At 44.0% G+C, this 11,597-nt stretch overlaps 1 protein-coding gene across 1 annotated transcript in view; it reads right to left on the bottom strand.

The window, feature by feature from the left end:
- MRPS5 (mitochondrial ribosomal protein S5) overlaps positions 1 to 205 on the bottom strand; it is a 33,434-nt gene extending 33,229 nt beyond the window's left edge. Inside the window, exon 1 of the mRNA XM_011969690.1 lies at positions 96 to 205. Coding sequence (XP_011825080.1) covers positions 96 to 205 — 110 coding nt within the window. The remainder of the gene's footprint in view (positions 1 to 95) is intronic.
- Between the last annotated feature and the right edge of the window lie 11,392 nt (positions 206 to 11,597).

Below are 11,597 nucleotides of genomic sequence, written 5' to 3'. Positions count from 1 at the left end.
AGCGCCGGAGAGAGGGCGCGCACGGCCGAGTGAATGTAGCTGCTCGTGCAGGGGCGCTCTGGAGGGGTCCGCTGGCGGGGGGCCCTCGGGCTTACCAGAGCTGGCACTGCGGACCTCTGCGAGGTTCACAGAAGCACCGAAGGGGTCCAAGTGCAATGAGGATCCAAGGGATGAATAAGACGAGGAACGTAGAGAAGGTGTTCATCCCCAACTCCAGTAAAGCTCTGAGTTTCATTAGATTAAGCACCTATATGACCTGCATTTCACACACACTTGTGATTTTAACGTTTGGTCACACATGTATATCTCAGCCCTGGGTCACGGTGTTTTTATTGCCTCCATACCATCTACGTCTACTCAAGTGACCCACACACCTGCAACACAGCAGGGCACAATGTCTTGTAAGAGGGTAACCTGCTCAGATAAACGTCTGGTTTTCAAGTCTAGCATAAAATTTATCAAACATACAGAAGAGTAAAATTACTGACAAGCTAGAGTTAAAGATTATCAAGAGGAACACAGTTGTTTCATCTATTTTCCCATTTTCTTTGCTGAAATAGACAACTTATTTCACTCCAGGTTATTTTGATGCACGCCATTTTCAACAGACCTTTTACATCTTGAGTTGGCGAAATTAAGAGAAAAGAGATTGATTACACCTATGTGTAAAGCCAACTGCTTCAGCATATTTGGGAACATGGTAAGACCAGCTAATTCCACGAGCAAGGACCTACTGCCACACTTCATTTGCTGTGGAGTGAGTTCCTAGGTCAGAGGCAACAGTGTGTGAAACAAGTATTAAGTCCAAGGACAGTTGTTTTGGCAGACGCACTTTGGGCAGGAATAGCAAATCCATATCCAGAGTGTCTATTCCAGTCAGAGCAAGTGCTGCCCCTTCCATGGTCCAATGTAATCAACCTACAGCCAGAGGGCTGGCTGAGCCCCCAGAAGTGCTGCTGTATCAGGAGCTATAGCCAGATTGACCCTGGCGAGTGAAAGTCCACGTTGACCCCATGTGTAACCTCCATCCCTAGCCCTTTATTCTTGAGTCCGTTTGGCTAGGTAAAGAGGCTGACTGACATCCACAAAATGGGTTAATCTATCCACCTCATTAAAATCCTCTGTGGAGGTCGCCCTTTGATAAGCACTCATGTGGGAAATAATTATCTTCACATTCTGGGCCGAAGTCCATCCACATACCTGTTCCCTAGACCTCCTTGTCACCAACTTCCTAATTATGTTCCTCTCAAGTACTGACCATCCAGCCAAGCCATTAGCCACTGCTCATGAAAAAGTATAGATCTATACTTCCAACCAGGCAAGATGAACAACCAGGTACACTACTCTTATCTTCTTCCCACTGGGAGGATCTCCCTTCACCGCCATCCTTCAGAAGCATCCCAGAGTGGGATTGCAGTACTGCAGCTGTCCACTTTCAGGTGATACCAGCAGATCATGCAGAACCATGAGTAAACCAAGCCCAAGAGTTTTCTTCTTCAGGCAACTGGTCATAGGTAATTCCTCATGAAGCTGTGGGTAGGGGTTGAGAGAGAGAAGATCATGTAGCTTGCATGTTCAGGTCCTACTCCAGTTCAGTTTCATATGTACCATTTCCATTCGACGATGGAGTGTTGCTGTGCATGCACAACTTTATGGCTTGGTGATCATACAACAGCCAGTTCATGATGAGCAGCTTAAACTGCATGGTAAGTTGCTGGTCGATGGTCACGCCTTCAGACTCTGTTAAGGCCCAAAACCAGTTTGGTTTTGATTACTTAGTCATTTGTTTCTAACTTTTAAATTTGAAATAATTACAGATTCAAAGATACAGATAGGAAGTTGCAAAAATAGTACGGAGAAGTCCCATGTATCCTTAACTCAGTTTCCCCAAATGGTACAACTTACGTAACTATAGTACAACATCAAAACCAGGAAGCTGACATCGGTACAATCCATAGAGTTTATTTAGATTTTATGAGATTTACATACACTCATTTGTGTGTGTGTGTGTAGTTCTATGCAATTATGTCACATGTAGATTTCTGTAACCAGCACCACAATAGAGATACAGAACTGTTTCTATCTCCAAGACCACTTGTGCTTCTCCCTTCGAGTCAAGCCCACCCCCTCTTCTATCCTCTCCTCCACCATCTCTAACCCTTGGCAACCACTAATCTGTTTCTCATCTCTATAATTTTATCATTTGAGAACATTATATAAATGGAATCATATAATACATATAATACATGATCTCGGCTGACTGCAAACTCCCCCTCCCAAGTTCAAGCGATTCTCCTGCCTCAGCCTCCTGAGTAGCTGGGATTACAGGCCTGTGCCACCATGCCCAGCTTTTTTTCAGTCAGCATAATACCCTTGATGTCTATCCAAGTTGTTCCATGTACCAATAGTTTCTTCCTTTACATTGCTGAGTAGTATTCCATGGCACTACCATTTGTTTAACCATTCACCCGTTGTAGGACATTTAGTTTGTCTCAAATTATTATTTTTCTTTTTCTTTTCCTTTTCTTTTTTTTTTTCCTTAAGACAGAGTCTCGCTCTGTTGTCCAGGTTAGAGTGCAGTGGCACAGTCTCAGCTCACTGCAACCTCTATCTCCTGGGTTCAGGTGATTCTTGTGCCTCAGCCTCCCGAGTAGCTGGGATTACAGGCATGTCCCATTACACTCAGCTAATTTTTTGTATTTTTAGTAGAGACAGGGTTTCACCATGTTGGCCAGGCTGGTCTCGAACTCCTGGCCTTAAGTGATCCACCCACCTCGGCCTCCCAAAATGCTGGGATTATAGGCATGAGCCACTGCGCCCAGCCTGTCTCCAGTTATTAACTATTTCAAACAAAGCTGCCATGAACATTCATGTATGTGATTTTTTGATATTTAGAAATTTTATTTTATTTTTATTTTTTTGAGACAGAGTCTCACTTTGTCACCCAGGCTGGAGTGTAGTAGCATGATCTTGGCTCACTGCAAACTCCCCCTCCCAAGTTCAAGCGATTCTCCTGCCTCAGCCTCCTGAGTAGCTGGGATTACAGGCCTGTTCCACCATGCCCAGCTAATTTTTGTATTTTTGTAGAGACAGCATTTCACCATGTTGGCCAGGCTGGTCTCAAACCCCTGACCTCAAGCGATCCGCCTGCCTCAAGCAATACACCCGCCTCAGCCTCCCAAAGTGCTGCGATTGTAGGCATGAGCCACTGTGCCCAGCCAGAAATTTTTAAATTGTGGTAAAATACACATAACATAAAAATTGCCGGCCGGGCACGGTGGCTCACGCCTGTAATCCCAGTACTTTGGGAGGCCGAGGCGGGTGGATCACGAGGTCAGGAGATCGAGACCATCCTGGCTAACATGGTGAAACCCCGTCTCTACTAAAAAAAATACAAAAAATTAGCTGGGTGGGGTGGTGGGCGCCTGTAGTCCCAGCTACTCGGGAGGCTGAGGCAGGAGAATGGCGGGAACCCAGGAGGTGGAGCTTGCAGTGAGCCAATATTGCACCACTGCACTCCAGCCCAGGCAACAGAGCAAGACTCCCTCTCAAAAAAAAAAAAAAAGAAAAAAAAGCCATCTTAATTTTTTAAGCTGTTGCCCAGGCTGGAGTGTAGTGGCATGATCTCAGCTCACTGCAACCTCTGCCTCCTGGGCTCAAGCGATTCTCCTGCCTCAGCCTCCTGAGTAGCTGGGACTATAGGTGCCTGCCCTCATGCCCAGCTAATTTTTGTATTTTTAGTAGAGATGGGGTTTCACCGTGTTAGCCAGGATAGTCTTGATCTCCTGACCTCGTGATCTGTCCACCTCCGGCTCCCAAAGTGCTGGGATTATAGGCGTGAGCCATCGTGCGTGGCCCACCTTAATCATTTTTAAGTGTACAGTTCAGTGGCATTAACTACATTCACTTTGTTGTGCTACCATCACCACCATCTATCCACAGAAGTCTTTTATCTTTCAAAACTGAAACTTCAGCCATTAAACAATAACTCCCCATTCCCTTCTCCCCCAGCCCTGGCAACCAACATTCTAGCTTCTGTGTCGATGAGTTTAACTACTTTAGGTACCTCATGTAAGTGCAGTTATATAGTATTGTCCTTTTGTGACTGGCTTGTTTCACTTAGCATGATGTTCTCAAGGTTCATCCAGGTATAGCATGTGACAGAACGTCCTTACTTTAATATTACGAATAATATTCCATTGTATGAATAGATATTTTTTTATCCATTCATCTGTCAATGGACACTTGGGTTTCTTTCACCTTTTGCCTATTGTGAATAATGCTGCTGTGAACATGAGTGTACAGATAATCTCTTCAAATCTCTGCTTTCAATTATTTTGAAATATATCCATCATGTACATGATTCTGTGTGGCTATACGTTTTCATCTAGGGGGATAAATGTCAAGCCGTGAGATTGTCAGACTGTGTGGTAAGTATATGTTTAGTTTCTAAGAAACTGCCAGCTGGGCGCGGTGGTTCACGCCTGTAATCCCAGCACTTTGGGAGGCCAAGGCGGGTGGATCACCTGAGGTCAGGAGTTAGAAACCAGCCTGGCTAACATGGTGAAACCCCATCTCTACTAAAAATACTAAAATTAGCCAGGTGTAGTGGTGCACACCTGTAATTCCAGCTACTCAGGAGGCTGAGGCAGGAAAATCTCCTGAACCCAGGAGGTGGAGGTTTCAGTGAGCTGAGATTGAGCCATTGCACTCCAGCCTGGGTGACAAGAGTGAAACTCCATCTCAAAAAAAAAAAAAGAAATAAAAAGAAAAGAGGAAGGAAGGAAGGAGGGAGGGAGGGAGGGAAAGAAAGGGAAGGGAGGGAGGGACGGACTACCAAACTACTTTCCAAAGTGGCCATTCCATTTTATATTCCTGCCAGCGATGTGTGAAAGATCTAGTTTCTCTGTATCCTCACTAACACTCAAGTGTTGTCCCCATTGTTTTTAGATGCTCTCATAGGTATGGGGACATATCGTCATGGTTTTAATTTACATTTCCCTAATAGCTAATGAAGCTGAATTTCTTTTCATGTGCTTCTAGAATTGCCATCTGTATACCCTCTTGAGTAAAATGTCTGTTCATATCTTTTGCTCATTTTCTAGTTGGATTGTTTGGTTTCTTTCACTGTTGTGTTTTGAGAATTCTTTGTCTATTCTACATGTGAGTCCATTTTCTTTGTTTTTCTTTCATTTTTCTTGGAAACAGGATCTTGCTGTATCACCCAGGCTGAGTGTGCTGGCACCATCATAACTCAGTGCAGCCTCACACTCCTGGCCTCAAGCAGTCCTCCTGCCTTGGCCTCCCAAAGCACTGGATTATAGGTGTGAGCTGCCACACCCAGTCAAGCTCATTTTCAAATAGGTTGTTTGCCAGTATTTCCTCCCAGTCTGTAGCTTGCCTTTTCATTCTTGCAGAAGGGTTTTTCACCAAGCAAAAGTTTTTAACTTTGATGACGTCCAATTCATCCTTTTTGTTTGTTTTATGGATCATGATTTTGGTGTCATGTCCAAGAATTCTTTCCCTAATCCATGGTCTCAAAGACTTTCTCCTGTGTTTTCTTCTAAAAGTTTTGTTGTCCCAATTTTACATTTAAGTATGTGACCCATTTTGAGTGAATGTTTGGACAAATGTGTGCGGTTTAGGTCAAGGTCTATCTTTTATCTTTACTGTTGCCTGTGTGCATCACTCCTGCACCATTTGCTGAAAAGACTGTTGCTCTTCCATTGAATTGTTTTTGCACCTTTGTAAAAAAATCACCTGCACACACTTGCATGGGTTTTCTACTCTGTTCCAAGGCATTTTTCAAAAGGGAAGTTATTACGCACAGAGGATGGCATGGTTTTGCTCCACTACCCTCAGGGTCTGCACTGTGATTCACCAACAGCAGCCTGCCAGAGGCTCCACACAGCATCCCTACCTGCCACTGACGCTTCAAACACAGTCATATCTGCTGGGTCATGGCAGCGTGGCAGAGAAGCTCACACAGCAGTCCGGATCTTCTGGCCATCTCTTGTCTTGAGCCCGACTCAAAGCTAGCAGCTTTTCTGGTTACGCGGTAAATAGGTCAGAGTAGCACACCCAAGTAAGATGTATGTTACTTCCAAAATCCAAAAAGGCCTGCTAGGCTCTGTCTCTTTCTTAGTGGTCCCCCTTAAGAGGCCAAATGCAACAACTTTTCCTTTACCTTGGAAAGATATCTTGACATGCCTCATACCACTAGGATCCTACAAATTTTACTAAGGTGGAAGGCCCCTGAATTTCTGTGGGATTTATTTCCCACTCTCTGGCATGCAAGTACGTTGCCAATGTATGTATCTAGGTTAGTCACTACTTCCTACTCACCAGATCCAATCAGCATAATATGATCGGTGTCATAGGCCAGCCTGATCTCCTATGGAAGGGAAATGCATTCAAGGTCCTTTGAAACTAGATTATGACTTCGGACTACAGGTTAGATATATGCCTGAAGTAGGTAGGACAGTGAAGGCGAAGTCCTGACTTTGCCGTCTGAAAGCAAACTACTTCTAATACTCTTGATGAACAGGATTAGAGAAAAAAACCATTGACCACATCAATATGCATACAAGGTGCTAGGGGATGTACTGATTAGCTGTAAAACCACATCTGAAACAGCAGCTGCCAGGGCAGTCATCACCTGATTAAGTTCACAATAGTCCACCGTCATTCACCAAGAGCCATCTATCTTTTGAAGAGGCGAAATGGGCAAGTTTAATGCAGATGTAGCAGGAACTGCCTCCTGGCATCTTTCAAGTCCTTGATGGTGCCATCAATCTCTGCAATCCCTCCAGGATATGCTACTGCTTTCGGTTTTCTGTTTTGTGGGTAGAGGCAGTTTCAAAGGCCTCCTCTTGGCTCTTCCTACCCTAAAAGCTCTTGTTAGAAGGTCACAGAAGCCATGAGGAGATTCTGCCAGTTGCTGAGTGTGTTTATGTGAAGTATGGAATCCACAGCTACAGGAATAATCACGGGATGGGTTCTGGGACCTACTGCACCCACCGCGAGACAGACCTGACCTAAACCTCCATCTCGCCTGATCTCTTTATCCCTCTGCCCTGACGCGTCACTGTGACATTTTGGGTCTCCAGGAATTGGTGTCAGCTCAGCCAGTGCTGAGTAATCCTTAAAACTTCTGATAGTCTCTGTCCTTCATGCATAGTCATCCTAGTAAATGGCTACAGGTACCTTTGGGGAAGGTTGAAAGGAAGATGAACAGCGTCCACTTTTGGTAGCGTACCAGTGCCTTTCCTGAGGGGGACCTGGCCTCCCCTTCACTCAGGGGACTCTCCATCTGTGAACTCACTCAAGTCTGGGAATTGATGGAGGAGACATGACTCCGTCTTTTGGTGATTCAAGTCAGACTTCTGTTCACTAGGCCTAGATCTTTTCTGCTTATACAAATCCAGTAAGATTTCAGTAGGTTCCCCGTCTCTTTTATTTCCAGAAGCACCAAGTAGCAACGCCAAAGGTCCTGGTGAGCCTGGCTATTCTGATGACGGTGTTTGTTCTACTGTCTATATGGTAACCATACCCAACTTCTGTTCAGTGATTAAATGCCGCCACACAGTACCTGTCACCTCATTATCTTCATTGTGTTTACTGTTTTTGGGGGGGTTTTTGGTTGGCTTTTTCTTTTTTGAGACAGAGATTTGCTCTTATTGCCCAGGCTGGAGTGCAGTGGCATGATCTCAGCTCACTGCAGTCTCCGCCTCCCGGGTTCAAGTGATTCTCCTGCCTTAGCCTCCCGAGTAGCTGAGATTACAGGTGCCCACAACCACGCCCAGCTAATTTTTATATTTTTAGTAGAAACAGGATTTTACCATGTTGAAGAGCTGGCCTGCCCTTCCACACCTGTGGGTGTTTCTCGTTAGGTGGAACGAGAGACTTGAAAAAAGAAATGAGACACAGAGACAAAGTATAGAGGAAGAAAAAGTCGGCCCAGGGGACCGGCACTCAGCTTGCAGAGGACCCACGCCGGCACCGGTCTCTGAGTTCCCTCAGTATTTATTGATAATTATCTTTACCATCTTAAAGATAAGGGAGTGGCAGGACAATAGAATCATTTTAGGGAGAAAATTAGCAGTAAGACATATGGACAAAGATCTCTGTGACATGAATAAGTTCAAAGGAAAATGCTGTGCCTTGATATGCGTATGTAAACATCTCCACAAACCTCTTAGCAGCATCGTGCCAGCAAGCCCCACCTTATGCCGTAAGGCGGTTTTCTCCTGTCTCAGTAAACAGAGCATACCATCGGGTTTTACACAGAGATGTTCCACTGCCCAGGGACGGGCAGGATTTTTAACCAGCAAGCTGCCTTCAGACACCTGTTTAACAAAGACACACCCTGCACAGCCCAAAATCCTTTAAACCTTGAGTCACCACAGCACATGTCTCTTGCAAGGACAAGGTTGGGGGTAGGGGCACAGATTAACAGCATCTCAAATACAGAACAAAATGGAGTCTCTTATGTCTACTTCTTTCTATATAGACACAGGAAGAGGCTGATCTCTCTTTCTTTTCCCCACACCATGTTGGCCAGGCTGGTCTTAAACTCCTGAACTCAGGTGATCCGCCTGCCTCAGCCTCCCAAAGTGCTGGGATCACAGGCATGAGCCACCACACCCGGCCTAGTGTTTCAGTTTGATGGTAGCTGTTCAAAGAATTAGACTTCCACAAAAAAATTTTAAAAACTTTTATTCAATGAAAGACTCCATTAAGAGAATGAAATGGGCCAGGCGCCGTGGCTCACACCTGTAATCCCAGCACTTTGGGAGGCCGAGGAGGGTGGATCATTTGAGGTCAGGAGTTTGAGACCAGCCTGGCCAACATGGTGAAACCCCGTCTCTACTAAAAATACAAAAATTAGCCAGGTGTGGTGTCCGGCGCCTGTAATCCCCGTTACTCAGGAGGTTGAGGTAGGAGAATTACTTGAACCTGGGAGGCAGAGGTTGCAGTGAGCCGAGATTGCGCCACTGCACTCCAGCCTGGGCGACAGAGCCAGACTCTGTCTCAAAAAAAAAAAGAAAAAAAAAAAAGAGAGAGAGAGAGAATTAAATGACAAGCTACAGACTGGGAGGAAAATATCTGCAAGCCACATACCTGACAAAACACTAGTATCTAGAATTTATGAAGAATTCTCAAAACTCAACAGTAAAATAACAAGCAATTTGATTAGAAAATGAGGAAAAGACATTTCGCCAACAAAGAATTACAGAAGGCAAAGAGGTACCTGAAAAGATGTCCCACCACATTAACCATTAGGGAAATGCAAATCAAACCCACAGTGATATATCCCTACACACCTATCAAAATGGCCAAAGAAAAAAGTAGTGCCAGCACCATGAACTGATGAGGATGTGAGAAGCGGGATCACTCATACGTTGCTGGTGGGGATATAAAACGGTGCCGCCATTCTGGAAAACATTTTGGCAGTTTCTTAAAAAGCTAAACATGCAGGCCAGGCACAGTGGCTCACACCTGCAATCCTCGCCCTCTGAGGGGCTGAGGTGGGAGAATCGCTTGAGCCTAGGAGACTGATGCTGCAGTGACTTGTGACAAGACCACTGCACTCCAGCCTGGGCGACAGAGCAAGACCCTGTCTCAAAAAGAAAAAGAAAAAGGAAAGGTCAATTTCAAAAGGTCACACACTGTATGGTTGAATTTACATAATATTCTTGAAATGAAAAACTTATAGAAATGGAGACCAGATGAGTGGTTGTCAGGAGTTAGGAAGGGGGTGGGGGCAGGAGGGAAGTGGTGTGGCTATACAAGGGCAACCTGAATCCTTGTGGTAAAGGAAGTACAGCTGGCCCTCCATATCCGTGGGTTCCTTATCTGTGGATTCAACCAACCAAGATAAAAAATATTCAGAAAAGAAAGGATGGTTGTGTCTGTACTAAACATGTACAGACTTTTTTCTTGACATTATTTCCCAGGCAATACAGTATAACAACTACTTATATAGCATTTACATTGTATCAGGTGTTATAAGTCATCCAGAGATTAAAGTATACAGGAGGATGTGCATGGGTTATATGCAAATATTATTACATATCATTTTGGATCAGGGACTTGAGTAGTCTCAGATTTTGGTATCTATAGGGGTCCTGGAAGCAATCCCTCAGGGATATTGACAAATGATTATATTCTGTGTCTTAACTGTATCAATGTCAATATGCTGGCTGTCATATTGTTACTGTTTTGCAAAGTGTTACTATTAAGAAAACTAGGTGAAGGGTACATGGGATTTCTCTGTATTATTTCTCACAACTGCATGAGAATCTGTAATTATTTCCAAATAAAGATTTTAATGTAACAAGCATATGAACTCAAAAAAGTTCAGCTGACCGTGAGAATGGATATCTTATACCAAGGACTAAAGGAATCTTTTCCCCTACCAAGAATCTTGGCCAAATTTTTTTTTATTAGGAGTTGATAGCCTCTCAAAAATCATAAACTTTGTGATTTTTACAAAGATTCTTTCCAGTGGTCGCTGGATGTCCAAACCACATCTCATCACCCTTACTCATTTGCTCAAACCAGGCCAGCAAATTAGGCCTCAGTCTTAGGGATCACCCCTATTTCTGCACCCTGGTTATTCAAACCACTTTTCCAGGCCTCCCTCCCAGGTGTTTCCCTGGAAGGACTTGCTACCGATGCTCAGGAGAACTAGATACAGGCAGTTCAGGCCATGGTTGAGGTTCCCCAGTTCCCTAGGGCTGACCTCATCCCCTTTTTTAACAGCTGCATTTTGATATATTTCACATACTACACAATTCACTCATTTAAACTGTAAAACTTGGTGGTTTTTAGTATATTCACAGGGCTGTGCACTCATCATCAGAGTCAGTTTTAGAGTATTTATTACTACACGAAAAGAAACCCCATACCCTGTAGCTGCTTCTCCCCTAAACTCCGTCCGTTCTGCCACTCTAGCTTAAAGCAACCACTAACTTAACTAAGAACCCACTGCCAAATCTGAGGTCACGAAATTTAGCCCTGTTTTCTTCTGAGAGTTTTATCATTTTAGCGTTGATGCATTTTGCGTTTATTTTTGTACACTGGGTTAGGTGAGGGTCCAGTTTCTGCATGTGGCTGTACAGGTATCCCAGCACCATTGGCTGAAAAGACTATTCCTTCCCCACAGAATGGTCTTGCTGAGAATTAGTTGACCACAGACACATAGGTTTATCTCTGAGCTCAAAAATTCTGTTCTGTTGGTCTCCATGTCCATACTTTACCAGTTTCATATTATCTTGACTACTATTGCTTTGTAGTGAGTTTTGAAATTAGTAAGTGTGAGTCCTTCTACTTCATTATTCTTTTTCAAGATTGTTTTGGCTCTTCTAGATCCCCTGCAATTTCATAAAAATATTAGAATCCACTTTTCAATTTCTACAAATAATATAGCTGGGATTCTTATAGGGATTGCCTTGAATCTGTAGATCAATTTGGTGAGTATTGTTATCTTAACAATAGTAAGTCTTCCAATCCATGGACGTGAGATGCTTTTTCATTTATTTATATCTTCTTTAATTTCTTTCAACAGTGTCATGTAGCTTTTAGAATATAAG

The sequence above is a fragment of the Mandrillus leucophaeus genome, unplaced genomic scaffold (genome assembly GCF_000951045.1).
Source record: "Mandrillus leucophaeus isolate KB7577 unplaced genomic scaffold, Mleu.le_1.0 Scaffold9, whole genome shotgun sequence".
NCBI classification, from domain to species: domain Eukaryota; kingdom Metazoa; phylum Chordata; class Mammalia; order Primates; family Cercopithecidae; genus Mandrillus; species Mandrillus leucophaeus.
This window is presented reverse-complemented; position numbering and strand designations above follow the sequence as displayed.